At 46.2% G+C, this 14,451-nt stretch overlaps 1 protein-coding gene across 2 annotated transcripts in view; it reads right to left on the bottom strand.

Annotated features, from left to right (window-relative positions):
* Nucleotides 1-14,451, bottom strand: part of Fank1 (fibronectin type III and ankyrin repeat domains 1) — a 118,440-nt gene that overhangs the window by 28,165 nt on the left and 75,824 nt on the right. For both annotated transcript variants that reach the window (XM_087561098.1, NM_001008347.1), the window contains 1 exon segment: nt 10,326-10,503. In XM_087561098.1, the coding sequence (XP_087417224.1) occupies nt 10,326-10,503 (178 nt within the window).

Below are 14,451 nucleotides of genomic sequence, written 5' to 3'. Positions count from 1 at the left end.
CCTTCAGTTCCTTCAGTCCTTTCCCTAACTCCTCCACTGGGGACCCAGGCTCAGTCCAATGGTTGGCTGCAACCTCTGTAGTTGTCAGATTCTGGCAGAGTCTCTCAGGAGACAGCTATATCAGGCTCCTGTCAGCAAGCACTTCTTGGCATCTGCAATATTGTCTGGGTTTGGTGTCTGTATATGGGATGGATCCCCAGGTGGGGCAGTCTCTGGATGACCTTTCCTTCAGTCTTTGTTCCAACCTTTATCTTCGTTTTCCTCCCTTGAGTATTTGTTCCCCCTTCTAAGGAATACAGAAGCATCCACACTTTGGTTTTTCTTCTTCTTGAGCTTCATATGGTCTATGAATTGTATCTTGAGTATTCTGAGCTTTTGAGCTAATATCCACTTATCAGTGAGTACATACGGTGTATGTTCTTTTGTGACTGGGTTACTTCACTCAGGATGATATTTTCTAGATCCATCCATTTGCCTAAGAATTTCATAAAGTCATTGTTTTAATACCTGAGTAGTACTCCATTGCGTAAATGTACCACATTTTCTGTCCATTCCTCTGTTGAGGGACATCTGGGTTCTTTCTAGCTTCTGGCTATTATAAATAAGCCTGCTATAAACATAGTGGAGCATGTGTTCTTGTTATATGTTGGAGCATCTTTTGGGTATATGCCCAGGACTGGTATAGCTGGGTCCTCAGGTAGTACTATGTCCAATTTTCTGAGGAACTGCCAGACTGATTTTCACAGTGGTTGTACCAGCTTGCAATCCCACCAGCAATGGAGGAGTGTTCCTCTCTCTGCACATCTTCGCCAGCATCTGTTGTCACCTGAGTTTTTTTATTTTAGCCATTCTGACTGGTGTGAGGTGGAATCTCAGGGTTGTTTTGATTTGCATTTCCCAGATGAGTAAGGATGTTGAACATTTCTCTCTTTTTTTTTTTTATTAACTTGAGTATTTCTTATTTACATTTCGAGTGTTATTCCCTTTCCCGGTTTCCGGGCAAACATCCCCCTAATACCCCCCTCCCCTTCTTTATGGGTGTTCCCCTCCCCATCCTCCCCCCATTGCCGCCCTCCCCCCAACAATCACGTTCACTGGGGGTTCAGTCTTAGTAGGACCAAGGGCTTCCCCTTCCACTGGTGATCTTACTAGAATATTCATTGCTACCTATGAGGTCAGAGTCCAGGGTCAGTCCATGTATAGTCTTTAGGTAGTGGCTTAGTCCCTGGAAGCTCTGGTTGCTTGGCATTGTTGTTCATAAGGGGTCCCGAGCTCCTTCAAGCTCTTCCAGTTCTTTCTCTGATTCCTTCAACGGGGGTCCCATTCTCAGTTCAGTGGTTTGCTGCTGGCATTCGCCTCTGTATTTGCTGTATTCTGGCTGTGTCTCTCAGGAGCGATCTACATCCGGCTCCTGTCGGCCTGCACTTCTTTGCTTCATCCATCTTGTCTAATTGGATGGCTGTATATGTATGGGCCACATGTGGGGCAGAATGGGTGTTCCTTCTGTGTCTGTTTTAATTTTTGCCTCTCTATTCCCTGCCAAGGGTATTCTTGTTCCCCTTTTAAAGAAGGAGTGAAGCATTCACATTTTGATCATCCGTCTTGAGTTTCATTTGTTCTAGGGATCTAGGGTAATTCAACCATTTGGGCTAATAGCCACTTATCAATGAGTGCATACCATGTGTGTTTTTCTGTGATTGGGTTACCTCACTCAGGATGATATTTTCCAGTTCTAACCATTTGCCTACGAATTTCATAAAGTCATTATTTTTGATAGCTGAGTAATATTCCATTGTGTAGATGTACCACATTTTCTGTATCCATTCCTCTGTTGAAGGGCATCTGGGTTCTTTCCAGCTTCTGGCTATTATAAATAAGGCTGCGATGAACATAGTGGAGCACGTGTCTTTTTTATATGTTGGGGCATCTTTTGGGTATATGCCCAAGAGAGGTATAGCTGGATCCTCAGGCAGTTCAATGTCCAATTTTCTGAGGAACCTCCAGACTGATTTCCAGAATAGTTGTACCAGTCTGCAATCCCACCAACAATGGAGGAGTTGAACATTTCTTTAGGTGCTTCTTGGCCATTCGATATTCCTCAGTTGAGAATTCTCTGTTTAGCTCTGTACCCCATTTTTAATAGGGTTATTTGATTCTCTGGAGTCTAACTCCTTGAGTTCTTTGTATACATTGGATATTAGCCCTCTAGAGGATGTAGGATTGGTAAAAATCTTTTTCCAATCTGTTGGTTGCCATTTTGTCCTATTGACAGTGTCTTTTGCCTTACAGAAGCTTTGCAATTTTATGAGGTTCTATTTGCTGATTCTTGATCTTAGAGCATAAGTCATTGGTGTTTTGTTCAGGAAATTTTCTCCAGTGCCCATGTGTTCGAGATGTTTCCCCACTTTCTCTTCTATTAGTTTCAGTGTATCTGGTTTTATGTGGAAGTCCTTGATCCACTTGGACTTGAGCTTTGTACAGGGAGATAAGAATGGATTGATTTGCATTCTTCTACATGCTGACCTCCAGTTGAACCAGCACCATTTGTTGAAAATGGTATCTTTTTCCCACTGGATGGCTTTAGCTTCTTTGTCAAAAATCAAGTGACCATAGGTGTGTGGGTTCATTTCTGGGTCTTCACTTTTATTCAAGGGTTTTCAGTTTTACATCATGTAGCTTTTGCCTTGCCTGCATGCCAGGTCACCTAGGCAGCATTTCCCAACAGCAGGTAACAACAGGTGGAAGCGACTTTGAATGCTGATCCTTGTTTATTGGTATGGTCACAGATCCATACCTTTGTGGCATGTAACCTCTTTGCCCCATCTGGTCTAGCCAGGTGTGGTGTAGCAATTTCCTTCTAATTAAAACATTCCATCCAGAAAGGAATGGGGAAGGCTCGTGAGTCTCTAGAAGCAAATAACTCACAAGTCTTAGCAAGTTCCTGAAACGAGTAAGATTCAGAAGGCTAGGGGAGGAATTTTCCTGACAGCCTGGATACAAGACAAAGGAACTTTCCCATCACCTAAGCTGCCTAAGTAGAGACTCTCTGACCTGCAGATCTGCCTAAAAGTTTCTCAGAGCTTCAAGATTGCAGCTTTTGTCAGTCAGTACCTTTGTCACAACTGCCTCCGAGTCCTCCATGCGCCTATACCCAACCCCTCCCACACCCTCCTAGAAAAAAAAAAAAAAAAACAACGATCTCACTGGTTCACCAAGTTTCTTTTTAATAAAATTGTTCCCGTAGTGTGTCATTGGTATCTAGAATAAATAAACATTTGTTTATACTCCCCACAAAAAAAAAAAAAAAAACGTTTCACATAACACTGTGCTTAGTGAAAAATCATACTAACCCATAAAATTCATATTCAGACGACAAAGTTTCACATTTAAAAGATTATTGCACACATGTGAGTTTCAAATAGTCTTCAAGGCTGACGCTGATAGCTATTGCCTCTACAGCAAGCAAAACACTTCAGGGAACAGGCCAATGATGGTTCGCTGCTCCGAAGTCAAGCCAATGATGGTTCGCTGCTCTGAAGTCAAGCCAATGATGGTTCGCTGCTCCAAAGCAAATCAGTTTAGCTAGGAAGTCAGGCACCACAATACAAAACAACTCTAACATCTTACATCATAAATAAGTTCACCGAGGAATGCTGGTGGGCAACAGGAGTTGAAGGTTTCTATGGTAGAAGTTGACTAGAGGCTTGCAGTGAAGATCCCATGACTCTAGGGAAAGATGTCTGAATTCTGTAATCGGGAGCTTAGAAATGAGAACTGGAAAACAGTGCAGTGGCTGGCCGGCTGCCCTGCCCTGGCCCTCTCTGAGGATGCTGGAACCAGAAGGTGCAGGGAGATGCCAGGTGTCTGCTATGAGGAAAGTGGAGGGGATGGCTCTGCTTTGGTGCGCATTTTAAGACACCAAGCCTTCAAAGGGGACAGGATGGCATGTAGCTCAAAATATGCCTCAATTTTCAGTTTCATTCTCCTACCAGAAGTCTTTCCTGGGCTTTGAGTAGATCCCAAGTGTCCCTATTTCAATGCTGTATCTAACTAAGTTTGTCTTTGCTTGTGCTTCAAAGGCTTGACCTTGGATGAGGCATCACACTATCTCTAATTCTTTTTCTCTCCACTTCACTGCTCTCTTGCTTTTTTCCCTTCAGTATACTTCCCATGACTCCATGCATGCAAGCTTACCACTGCTTGCTGTCCTTTCTCTCCTCCTCAGCAGAGCTTCTGCAGAGGCCAAAGCCATACATTACTATGCAAACTGTACAAGGATGTTTGTGTCCAACCTAAATATTTACACACAAGTTAAGTTCTGTACAATTCAAACTTATCCCATGCCCATTTGTTGCAAGGTGTTGGGCCAGGCAGCCCCAGATGAGTTCAAGACTGAGTTAAATCATTCACCATCCTGCAGGCCTTATCTCCTGGAGTCAGTATCGTGGCTGAGAGAAGCTTGCCTGGACACACATGGCTGCAGAATAAATACAGTCCTCAGCTGTTACTCAAGGCCTCATTTATTCATCCCCAAAGCCCACTAGAAAAATCAGTCTCTTTTCCAAGGTGTGGCATTAGAGGGGTGGCTACAGAACAGAGCTGCCCTGACCCTGGGTGAAGCCCTTCCTGTCCCCATCCCATCCAGAGTCTATAGTCTGATTTCCTCCTGAGCTTATTCCCCTGCATGGGGAATGATGGGTGGAAGAAGAGAGGGTTGCATGGTGTACTGCCAGGAAGGTCTCTCTGACTTCTATGACAGACAAGAAATGTCAGAATGAAATGTAAGGTTCAAAGGTCAGCCCCAGGATGAAAGGCTCAAGCAGAATGTACACAGGGTATGTCAGATCCAGGCATTCGAGGAAAGATGCTCCAATGAGATCCAGCTACATCACCCAACTCCACGTTTACCAAAACCCTTTCTCCTTGGTGCTCCTCCAACATTGAGATTCCAGGAGAAATTAGTAACTTGCACCACAAATTACTTCAGGCACCAAAACCCAACAGAGCCAAAAATAATAATAATCTGAGCATTAGACCTCTCTAACATCAGGCCCTGTTCCCTGCCTTCTGTTGGCAAATTCAGCTCCATTCTGGTATCCTTTATTTGTAAAGCCACCCCTCTTCACTCAAAGAAGGTGCACGGTCGGCAAGGCCAGCCCATCCGTCAGTGCAGACACACAGGCAAGGGTCTAACCCTGTGCCCTGGGATGGGAGGACGGTGGCAGGAAGGGAGCTGGGTGACGCTGAGGTTGGGGGATGAGAAGCCTGTCACTTTCACACTGGTGCCGTTGGGAGTTAGCCACCATGGAAAACTCTAATTCCCTGCTGTAGAGAGGCCTCATGGCAAGATGGAGCCCGTGGACAGTGGCAGGCAGTGATGGAGAGAAAAAAGTCTAGGAAGGGTCCTACATGCCAGCTTCCAGCCAACAGACGCACTACTGCACCCGCCAAAGTCCATGGAGCAGAGGCCAGGGCCATCACAGGCCAGCTGGGAGACAGACAGATGGACACACAGTCGGTTATACACTAATATGAGATAATAAAAAATGGTTCTGATGGCATAAAGAAAAACATTTGAATTTTAAAAAAACATAAATACACTCACCACAATGTGAACTCTCTAGACAAGCAGAATAAATGTCCTGAAATACTACATGGGCTGAAAATTATAATCCAGAAAATAAAGGTGGATCAGGTTATTCTTAGGAAGAGGTAGACTATATCGATAAGTGAGCATCCTCACTATGGTTTGGGAAGGGTTGGTCCCCTAAGAGATGGGTGGGCATGCCCGTGAGAGTGTGTGTGGTAAGTGCTCATGTACACATGCAAGTCTACACACAGTCTCCCTTGCTTGTTGACATTCATTCAATAGAGGTCTAATGCACTGGCAAATTTTAAGGCATTCTGTTTTGGATTTTGAGATAAAGCCTTGGAATTCTGTCTAGGCTGGTCCCCATCTCCTGGCCTCAAGTGAAACCCACATCCACCCACCACCCACCCCTGTCTCAGCCTCCCAAACACCTGGGACCACAGACCTGAGCCTAGATCCACTAGCAAATGCTTTAAATCTACCATTAAAAGCATCCTGTGTTCAACCAGTTCACACACTGTCCTGCTCTCTCTCCCCCTTCATTTATCACACAAACTTCCTGATTAACCCTCTCTGCTGCCTACTGCCCCTCCTCCCACGGCCTCATCTCAGGCAGTCACAGTGGCCATCATAGACCGTATAGACCCTGCCTCTTCTGGATTAACAACTTTATTTGCTTCCCCCAACCTCTTTCTAGTAAAAGCCAGTGCTCTCTGGGTAAGTCACAGCCACCTGGTTACCTCTTGCTACCTTGTCAACCTCACCAATACTCCTCCACATCCTCCACGACCTTCCCTGTTTGGCACTGCTTTGGCTTGGAAAGTCCCACCCCACACTTGCTTCAGGCCCTTAATCCAGGTCCCAGACCCCTAACCTGCCCCATGCTTTCCTCCTTAGGACCCTGACACCCTGTGCATGTTCACTTGCATGTTCACTTATCAGGCGTTCTCAATATGAGGAATTCCTATGTGACTCCAGTGTCACATCTCTGGCTTTTGGAACAGTGTTTGCAGTGTCATAGGCACTCAGTAACATATGAAGAAGATGTGGATAAAAAGCATAAGAGGGTGGCAACTGTCACAGCAAGGAAGGGCAACAGGAAGACAGCAAGGGAGCCTTTCAGATGATGGGGAATGTTACATTGGCAGGACGAGGGGACAGAGTGATGGGGGAGAACAAGAACCACACAGAGAGGATGCCAAGGCATATTCAAAACACAGGAAGCCCCTACATCAGAGAAAGTTTATGCTCTGAAATAAGAGGTAATCAAGCAGCTGTGAGCAAGCTGCACACACACACATGCATCATGTATACCATACAAAGAGACAGACAACACAAATGTGTATACATGCACATTTGTGCACACATGTGGAACATGATGAAACAACACCCTAGGGAGCATGGCCTTCATCCTCCATGCAAAGAAGACCCACTTAGGATGATATTACAAATGAGAGAGAGAGAGAAAAAAATCAGTCTTCAGGGTAGAAAGAAGAGGCAGAGAGCAAGGAGACTCATCTCACCAGCAAATCCTGGGCAGTTCAGGGACTAGGACACATAGGAAAACAGACAGAAATGGAGCAGAATGCCTTGGCCTTGTGAAGGAGAGCAGAGGGGGAAACCCACAAAACTAGGTAACTGTACTTCTGAGAACTATAAGGGAAACCCAAGCCAAAGACCACTCCAGTGATGCAGACTACAGTGTGCTGATGGACCAGAGCCAAACTTCCAGGGCAGGAGGAAGCACCCAAGGCCACAGTGTGCACTAGATAACCATCTTAGTAAGGAAGGCATCTGCCAGCTTTAATGATAGAATGAGGTGCGGAAGGAGACAAATGAGGTAGGACTGCTGCAGTCCAAGCCTGCCACCTAGTGGGCAGATACAAGTGCACACTTTTCAAGGGATAAAACCTTTCACCAAAAAGCCCTTGGAGCCAGTTCAGGTGATGCCACCAGCTCTGGATGGCAGACCACTACCCAGACTGTTCTCTGGCCAGACCACAGCCAGGTTTCTGGGGTCAAGGTGAATGAGGCAGACCCTATGTTAGCTGAAGGCTGGAGCGTGTGACTGGTGTCTCTCTAAATAAACCTTGGGCACTTGGTATAAAAAGAAGGGAGGGAGGGCAGGCAAGCCAAGAAGTGGCAAAAGAACATAGCCAGGACAGTTCCCCAGGCTCTGGCCATGCACAAGTCAGACAAGTTAAAGGCTCTGTCTTTTTCTTCCTCCATTAAAAAAAAGACTTAAAATATAATTTAAGGATGAGAAAGACAGTTCAGTGAGTAAAAAGAGCATTTGTCATAAAAGCATCAGGACCTGAGTTCAGATCCCTAGCACCTACATTAGAAAGCTGGCTGTGGCCCCACACACCTGGAGTGCCAGCATTGGGGTAGGGAAAGACAGGAGGACAATTGGGGTTTGCTGGCCAGTGAGCAGGCAGTCATTGCCAGAGGGCAAGCTGGCTGTCAATGAAGGAACTTGTTTCAATGGAATAGGGGCTAAAATGAAAAAGCAGGGCACTCAACATGCTCCTCTGGCCACCATGGGTACGTATACCTGCACAAACACACACACATACACACACACACACACACACACACACACACACACACACACACAAACACACACACACACAAAATACATTTTTTAAAGATTTGTTTATTTATTATATGTAAGTACACTGTAGCTGTCTTCAGACACACCAGAAGAGAGCGTCAGATCTCATTACAGATGGTTATGAGCCACCATGTGGTTGCTGGGATTTGAACTCGGGACCTCTGGAAGAGCAGTCAGTGCTCTTAACCGCTGAGCCATCTCTCCATCCCCAAAATACATTTTATATTATGTATATATGCATTTAGAAGGAAATTGACTTCACAATAGACCATGTGACATGATTTTTAAAAACCATGGCTATTTTCTGTCAATTTGACATAAGCTCAAGTCAGTTGAGAACATGTTTGACCAGATATCCTACGGGAAAGTCTATGGGGCATTTTGTTTGGTTGGTTTTGGTTTGGTTTGGTTTGGTTTTTTTGATCAATGATTGATGTAGAAGAGCCCATGCCCACTGTGGGCGGTGCTAGTCCTAGGTAGGTGGTCCTGAGAGTGTAAGAAAGCAAGAAGAGCAAGCATGAGGAGCGAGCCTGTAAGCAGCACCCCTCCCCTCCATGACCTCTGCAACAGCTCCTGCCTCCAGGTTCCTGCTCTGACTTCCCCCATGATGGACTGTGGTGTGGAACTGTGAGCTGAAGTAAGCCTCTTCCTCCCCAAGTTGCTTTTGACCATGGTCCTTATCACAATAGAAACCTAACTGAGTCAGGGATTCAGGGTCCAAAATTATTTTCATATGGTAACTATATTTCAGATAATGCTATTTCTGTTTGAATACAGAGAAATGCTTCTCAAATATCAGGATGTTACCACTTAGGTAACAACTAAAGGGTGGAGTGGAGGGAAGAATAACACTGGGAAGGGAAGAAGGGGACAGTGTGACATGAGACCAGATACACGTCATCACCATCCAGGCTGTCCCCACGTCCCCACACCAGCACTTGGGTATAATGCCTCCGGAGGAAAGGCCAGACAAGCACCTGACAAAGCATCCTAGATCCTGACCGCGTCATTGCCGTTGTCTGCCTGTGACTTACTGCACTACTGTGTCCCGGGCACCAGTGAACGGTAGGGGAGGCTCTGCTGTGCCAATCCTTGTGGCACCTACCGCAAAGGCTAAGCGAGGCCACACTGCAAAGAGCTGAGCAGCCAAGGGAAGTTAAAGCAGTGCTAACATGAAGACAAGGAGTCCCTTTCCGTGGCACTTTGTTTGTGTAAAAGCCATAACTCTGCAAGGGCCTGCAGCCTGCCAGCAGTGGTCTAGGAACTGGGACAGAGTACTGCACAAGCCAGAAGTCTGGCCCATCTCCCATTGTGCCAAATATTGGTGGGGAGACCCAATAGAACAAGCCACCACATGGGAGGGCCCCAGCGCGGCACTTGTGAGCGCCTCAATGGGGATCTGAGGTAAGGCTGCAGGCAGGGCGTGTGGACTGGCAAACTTTGTGGCCTTTAGAGCAAGAAGGGAGTATGGAGGAGGGAACTTCATTTAGGGTTCATATCCTGGGAAGGATGTGGCCAATTAAATCAGAAGAAAATGCTCGAGAGACTAACAAGCAAGGCCCTGATGTGAGGCACACCCGGCCTCCAGGCTGAAATGGAGGCCATTCTGGGTAGAAAGAGTTGAGAAGAGGACAGCTAGGTCAGACGAGATTAGAGCAGTCAGCTGGTGTGGACTAGAGGTGCTTCACCTGGCATCCACACACAGAACAGCCCGATGGGAACCACAGCTCACATCAACCTGCTAACTTGTCTATCCAGCTCTGCATTGTTGCCATAGGCAAATACACTAGCCTACTTCTGGAGTCAAAGAAGCTCTCAGTTATAGGGGTTCGTTCCCACTATCCCCAACATTGCACTAACTTGAGTGCCACACATGTAATCACAGCACTCACAAGGTGGAGGCAGGAGAGCCAGGTCAAGGTCACCTTCAGCTCCATAGTGAGTTTGAGGACAACTATGGGCTGCATGATACCCTGTAAAATGTGTGTCCCACTAATGCTCATACCAAGAGTCCATGGATTCAGCCCTTAACCTCAGAGGTGCCAGAGGGTTCTTGGTGACCTAGGAAACCATTCTACAGTGAAGAAAGAAAGAAGTGTGAGCAGCTGCGCCTGTACCTACGTGTAAATGACACCATAGTTGTGCATCTTGGGGTCCTCCTCTTCAATGGAGAACCTAAGCCACTGCTCCTGTGGTCCTTGCCGTTTCTCTCTCTTTTCCAGATCCCAGTACAGTTCGATGCTGTGATGAGTCACCTTGCCCACAACAGGAGGATGGGGCCTTAGGAGTGGCACGATTTCTGAAAAAAGAAATATGGAGTTCAGGGCCCTGTTTCCAGAAGGTCAGAGCTGCCAGTAACCCAGCTGACTCCCACACATTGAACACTCAGGTAAAGGTGAACACCTGCACGTAAGCGCCTTGACACTCCTGAAGGCAACTAAACTGGTCTACTGCTACTACGATTCACCATGACCCTTCCAGGAGGCAGGTTACTGTGGCCCAGCAAATAGTTGAATCTTTAAGAATGAGACTCCATGAGCTGCTATCATCCTTTGGTGAACTGGGTCACAGAGAGAGCCAAGACATGAACACCATATTTGGTCTAATATTTTATTTATAACAGACAACAAAGGCTTGATGTCTATTCCATATGATTAGCACTATTTAAACAAGAACAGGCTAGTCGTGACCCAGGTAAAAGATAAGCTGTGTGCCAAATGGAGCAAGCAAATAGCCAAGAGGACATGGAACAACATCCCACAACCTGATGTCACAGAGATCAGCAGCAACAAGCTCTCACTCCGAGTCCAGTCAGACACTGAGGAGACCTCGTTTTGATTACAAGTGACACTATCAGGAGACACACTCAGCCATTGGCTGTGGAGAAGTAGGAACCAAAGCCTTGCCAGAGAGCACTATGGAAGCATATGGGAAGAGAAACGTGGCCAGTGGAGATGTAGCTTGGAGGGCAGAGTGCCTGCCTGGTGTGCATAGAGCCCAGGGCTCCATCCCCAACATTGCCCAAACTTGAGTGCCACACATGTAATCACGGCACTCATGAGGTGGAGGCAGGAGAGCCAGGTCAAGGTCACCTTCAGTCCCACGGTGAGTTTGAGGACAACTATGGGCTGCATGATGTAAATGTGTGTAAAACGTAAAATGTGTGTCCTACTCACTAGGTCACTCATCGTAGTGATCTTTGCCACAGTGATGAAGACAAAGACATGAGGACATGAACTGCATCATAGCAGAGCAGTTTTCACGAGGAAAGGGGAGCCCTTGGTAAGGGAATGGATGGATGATTTGCCAGGTCTACAACGTTAAATTCAGCCTTTAGAATGGATGGTTTTGCCAGGCATGATAACACTCACTTTTAATTCCAGCACTGAGAGACAGAGACACATGTGGATCTCTGTGGTTTGAGACCAGCCTGGTCTACATAGCAAGTTCCAGGACAGTGGGGGCTATGTAGAAAGAACCTGTCTCAAATACACACAGATAAAATAAAATGAATGATTTCCATGCTAGATGTTTTGAGAGGGTTTCCTCAGGTCAGAAATAAAGAAACACTGAGTTTTAAAAGCCTAAGGAACCCTATAGGCTGTAAACCACGTCATCACCACACGGGGTTACTTGTTGGTTGCTGTGTTTCACTGTGCTCATTTGTTTTGTCTTGCTTTGTTCTGCTTTTGTCCTTGTCTGCCTACTATACTTTGTGTCTCCTCAGATTTACCATCTCTGAATCTCTGGTTTAAGCACCTCTGTGCCTTGTAACTACGGTACACATCCCTGGTGTGTTGGTCAGTTATTTCACAAGAAATGATTGTGTATTTTCCTTTGCCAACATTCCACACATCTGGCCAGCTGCTCTCTCAACACACCACACCTCCTGCAGTATGGCTCCACAGAAGGCAGACCTGCTCTTGTCGTGCCCATGCTAGGACACTAAGTCATATGAAGGGTCATCTCTGGAAGACAGTGAGTTGAAGACACAGAAAAGAGCAACCTGGGAGGTCCAGGTTGCTTTATTTTCTAACTTTATTTTCCAAATATTTATATATTTGGAAAGCACAACAAACTGGCTCAGGGTAGTTTATGTATATGCTCTGAAACACTCAAAAACTCACTTTAATGTGTTTTGTGCAAATTAAGTAACATTATTTATAAATGATAACATCTCTCGGACAGTGGCATGGTTTCCCAGAGGAACAAGCAAGTTTTTAGACCATCAACAGGAAGTTGTAGCAAGCAGCCGCAGTGTATATCACTAATGAGCACATGCTATGGAGTCCACCGAGCGAGGCTGGAGAGATGGCTCAGCTGTCAAGAGCACTGGCTGCTCTTTCCAGAGAACCTGAGTTTGATTCCAAGCACCCACAACCTTCTGTAATTCCAGTTCCTAGGGGATATGATGCCCTCGTCTGGCCTCCTTCGGTACTGCACAAACATAGCGATATATGCAGGCAAAACATGCCATCTACTAAAAATATAAATAATAATTTAAAAATATTGAAAGAAGTAGGTCCGCCACCTGGATATACATGAAGGGACAGAGGCAAGGTGAGGGCAGGAAGTGGTCTCTTTTGCACTACTATGAGATTTGTTTAGGAAAAGAACTTCAGATGTGCACAGCAAGATAGTCACATATGTTCAGAGGCATTACTGCCTGTAATCTCTTGAATGTGCACACCTGGGAGAAACTGAGGGGCCACATTGGTCTGCCAGCTTAGGCCATTGTCCTCTGTCCTGGTCCTGTGTGGCTGGTCAGTACAGTAACTCCCGAGGTCACAAATGACAAGACCCCTCCCTAAGTGAGCCTGACCCAATGGCTCTGCTGAGCTCTTTGCTTGCCTTTCAAACCCTGTTATGTCAGAATGCATCAAAGGCTGACAGTTCCAGAGCCCCTGCCACAACTAAAGGCCAAATCGGATTTCCAATTCAAAGACACGTGACTTCTAACCCACTAGAAATCAACACAAACAATTCTAAACTAATCTTACATCTCATAAGGGTCCACGCAGATGTCGCATGGTGAATCCACAGGTGTGAGGTTGCTGTCTCCACATTTATTACCGATTCTCGACCCTCATGCCCACTGAGCAATGGCAGACACAAATGATGAGACACCTCCCTAAGTGAGCTTGACCTGGAAATACAAGGTCCACTGCCACCAGACCTGGTCACACACACCCTGGCTCCTGATAAGAATCAGACTCTCACAACTTCTCACCATTGCTACAGACCTACCTGCACAGGGCTCAGACAAGGCGGAAGCTTGGGGAGTTTGTATCATTGTGCTTATTTTAGGAATGACCTAGATGCAATGGCATGTGCCCAGGGACAGCACTTACTCCATGTGAGTATGCACACGTGCACATGTGTATACATACATGTACATGTTTCACCCAGAAGACCACTGCTAGCCAAGCTAACCCAACCATCAATGCATTACCCACTGTATTTTTGCTTTCACACTAAACTTATTTAGCAAGATGCACCACCCCATGACCTGCCTGAGATATATGTCCTATCCCAGCCTTTTTGTATCCCTCTTCTAGGCCCCTCTTCAGGTAGACACCCAGGTCTCACACTGCTAACACCATACAACCCCATCAAGAGTCCCTGTCATGACCCCGATCTCTAACTGGGGAGCCTAGCCCGCTGCCAACTCCACCTGCCATCGCCAGCAAAACTTACCAAGCGCCTACTCACAGGCACTGTTAAATCCAGCCAGGAGCTGGGAGGGCTTAAAACAAAAGAAAGGTATAAAGTAGAGATTTTTACTGTCTCCACCAACAGCAGTCTAAAGCACAGAGAAGCTAAATAACCAGGCAAGGTCACACAGTGTTGGAAAACAGACGCTCTGGCTCTAACCCTCTTCATACTGCAGGAGTAAAACTCAGCCCTGGGATGAGAAATCTGTTTACTGACTCCTCTAGATTTCCTAAAATCATTCGTTTATGACCAGGTTTAACTCATGAACTAACTAACTTGAACCCCAATGGAATTTGAAGATATTCAAGAAAAGTTGGCCAAAGAGAAAAGAGGCAAGGGAGGCCAAGCAGGTGGTTGAATAAACTACAGGATACACAGGAGGAGGAGTGCAGGCCGATCCTCAGCACCCAGCAGGGCAGCAGCCGGACTATAGGAAACTAGTTCAAGAGAAGGAGCTGGACTATGCCATGAACAAGCTATGTCAGAAACACAGACATGTTCTCCTCTTTCCACACTAGTGTGTTAAACAACA

This window comes from Rattus norvegicus, chromosome 1 (assembly GCF_021556685.1).
Source record: "Rattus norvegicus strain SHRSP/BbbUtx chromosome 1, alternate assembly SHRSP_T2T, whole genome shotgun sequence".
NCBI lineage: Eukaryota > Metazoa > Chordata > Mammalia > Rodentia > Muridae > Rattus > Rattus norvegicus.
This window is presented reverse-complemented; position numbering and strand designations above follow the sequence as displayed.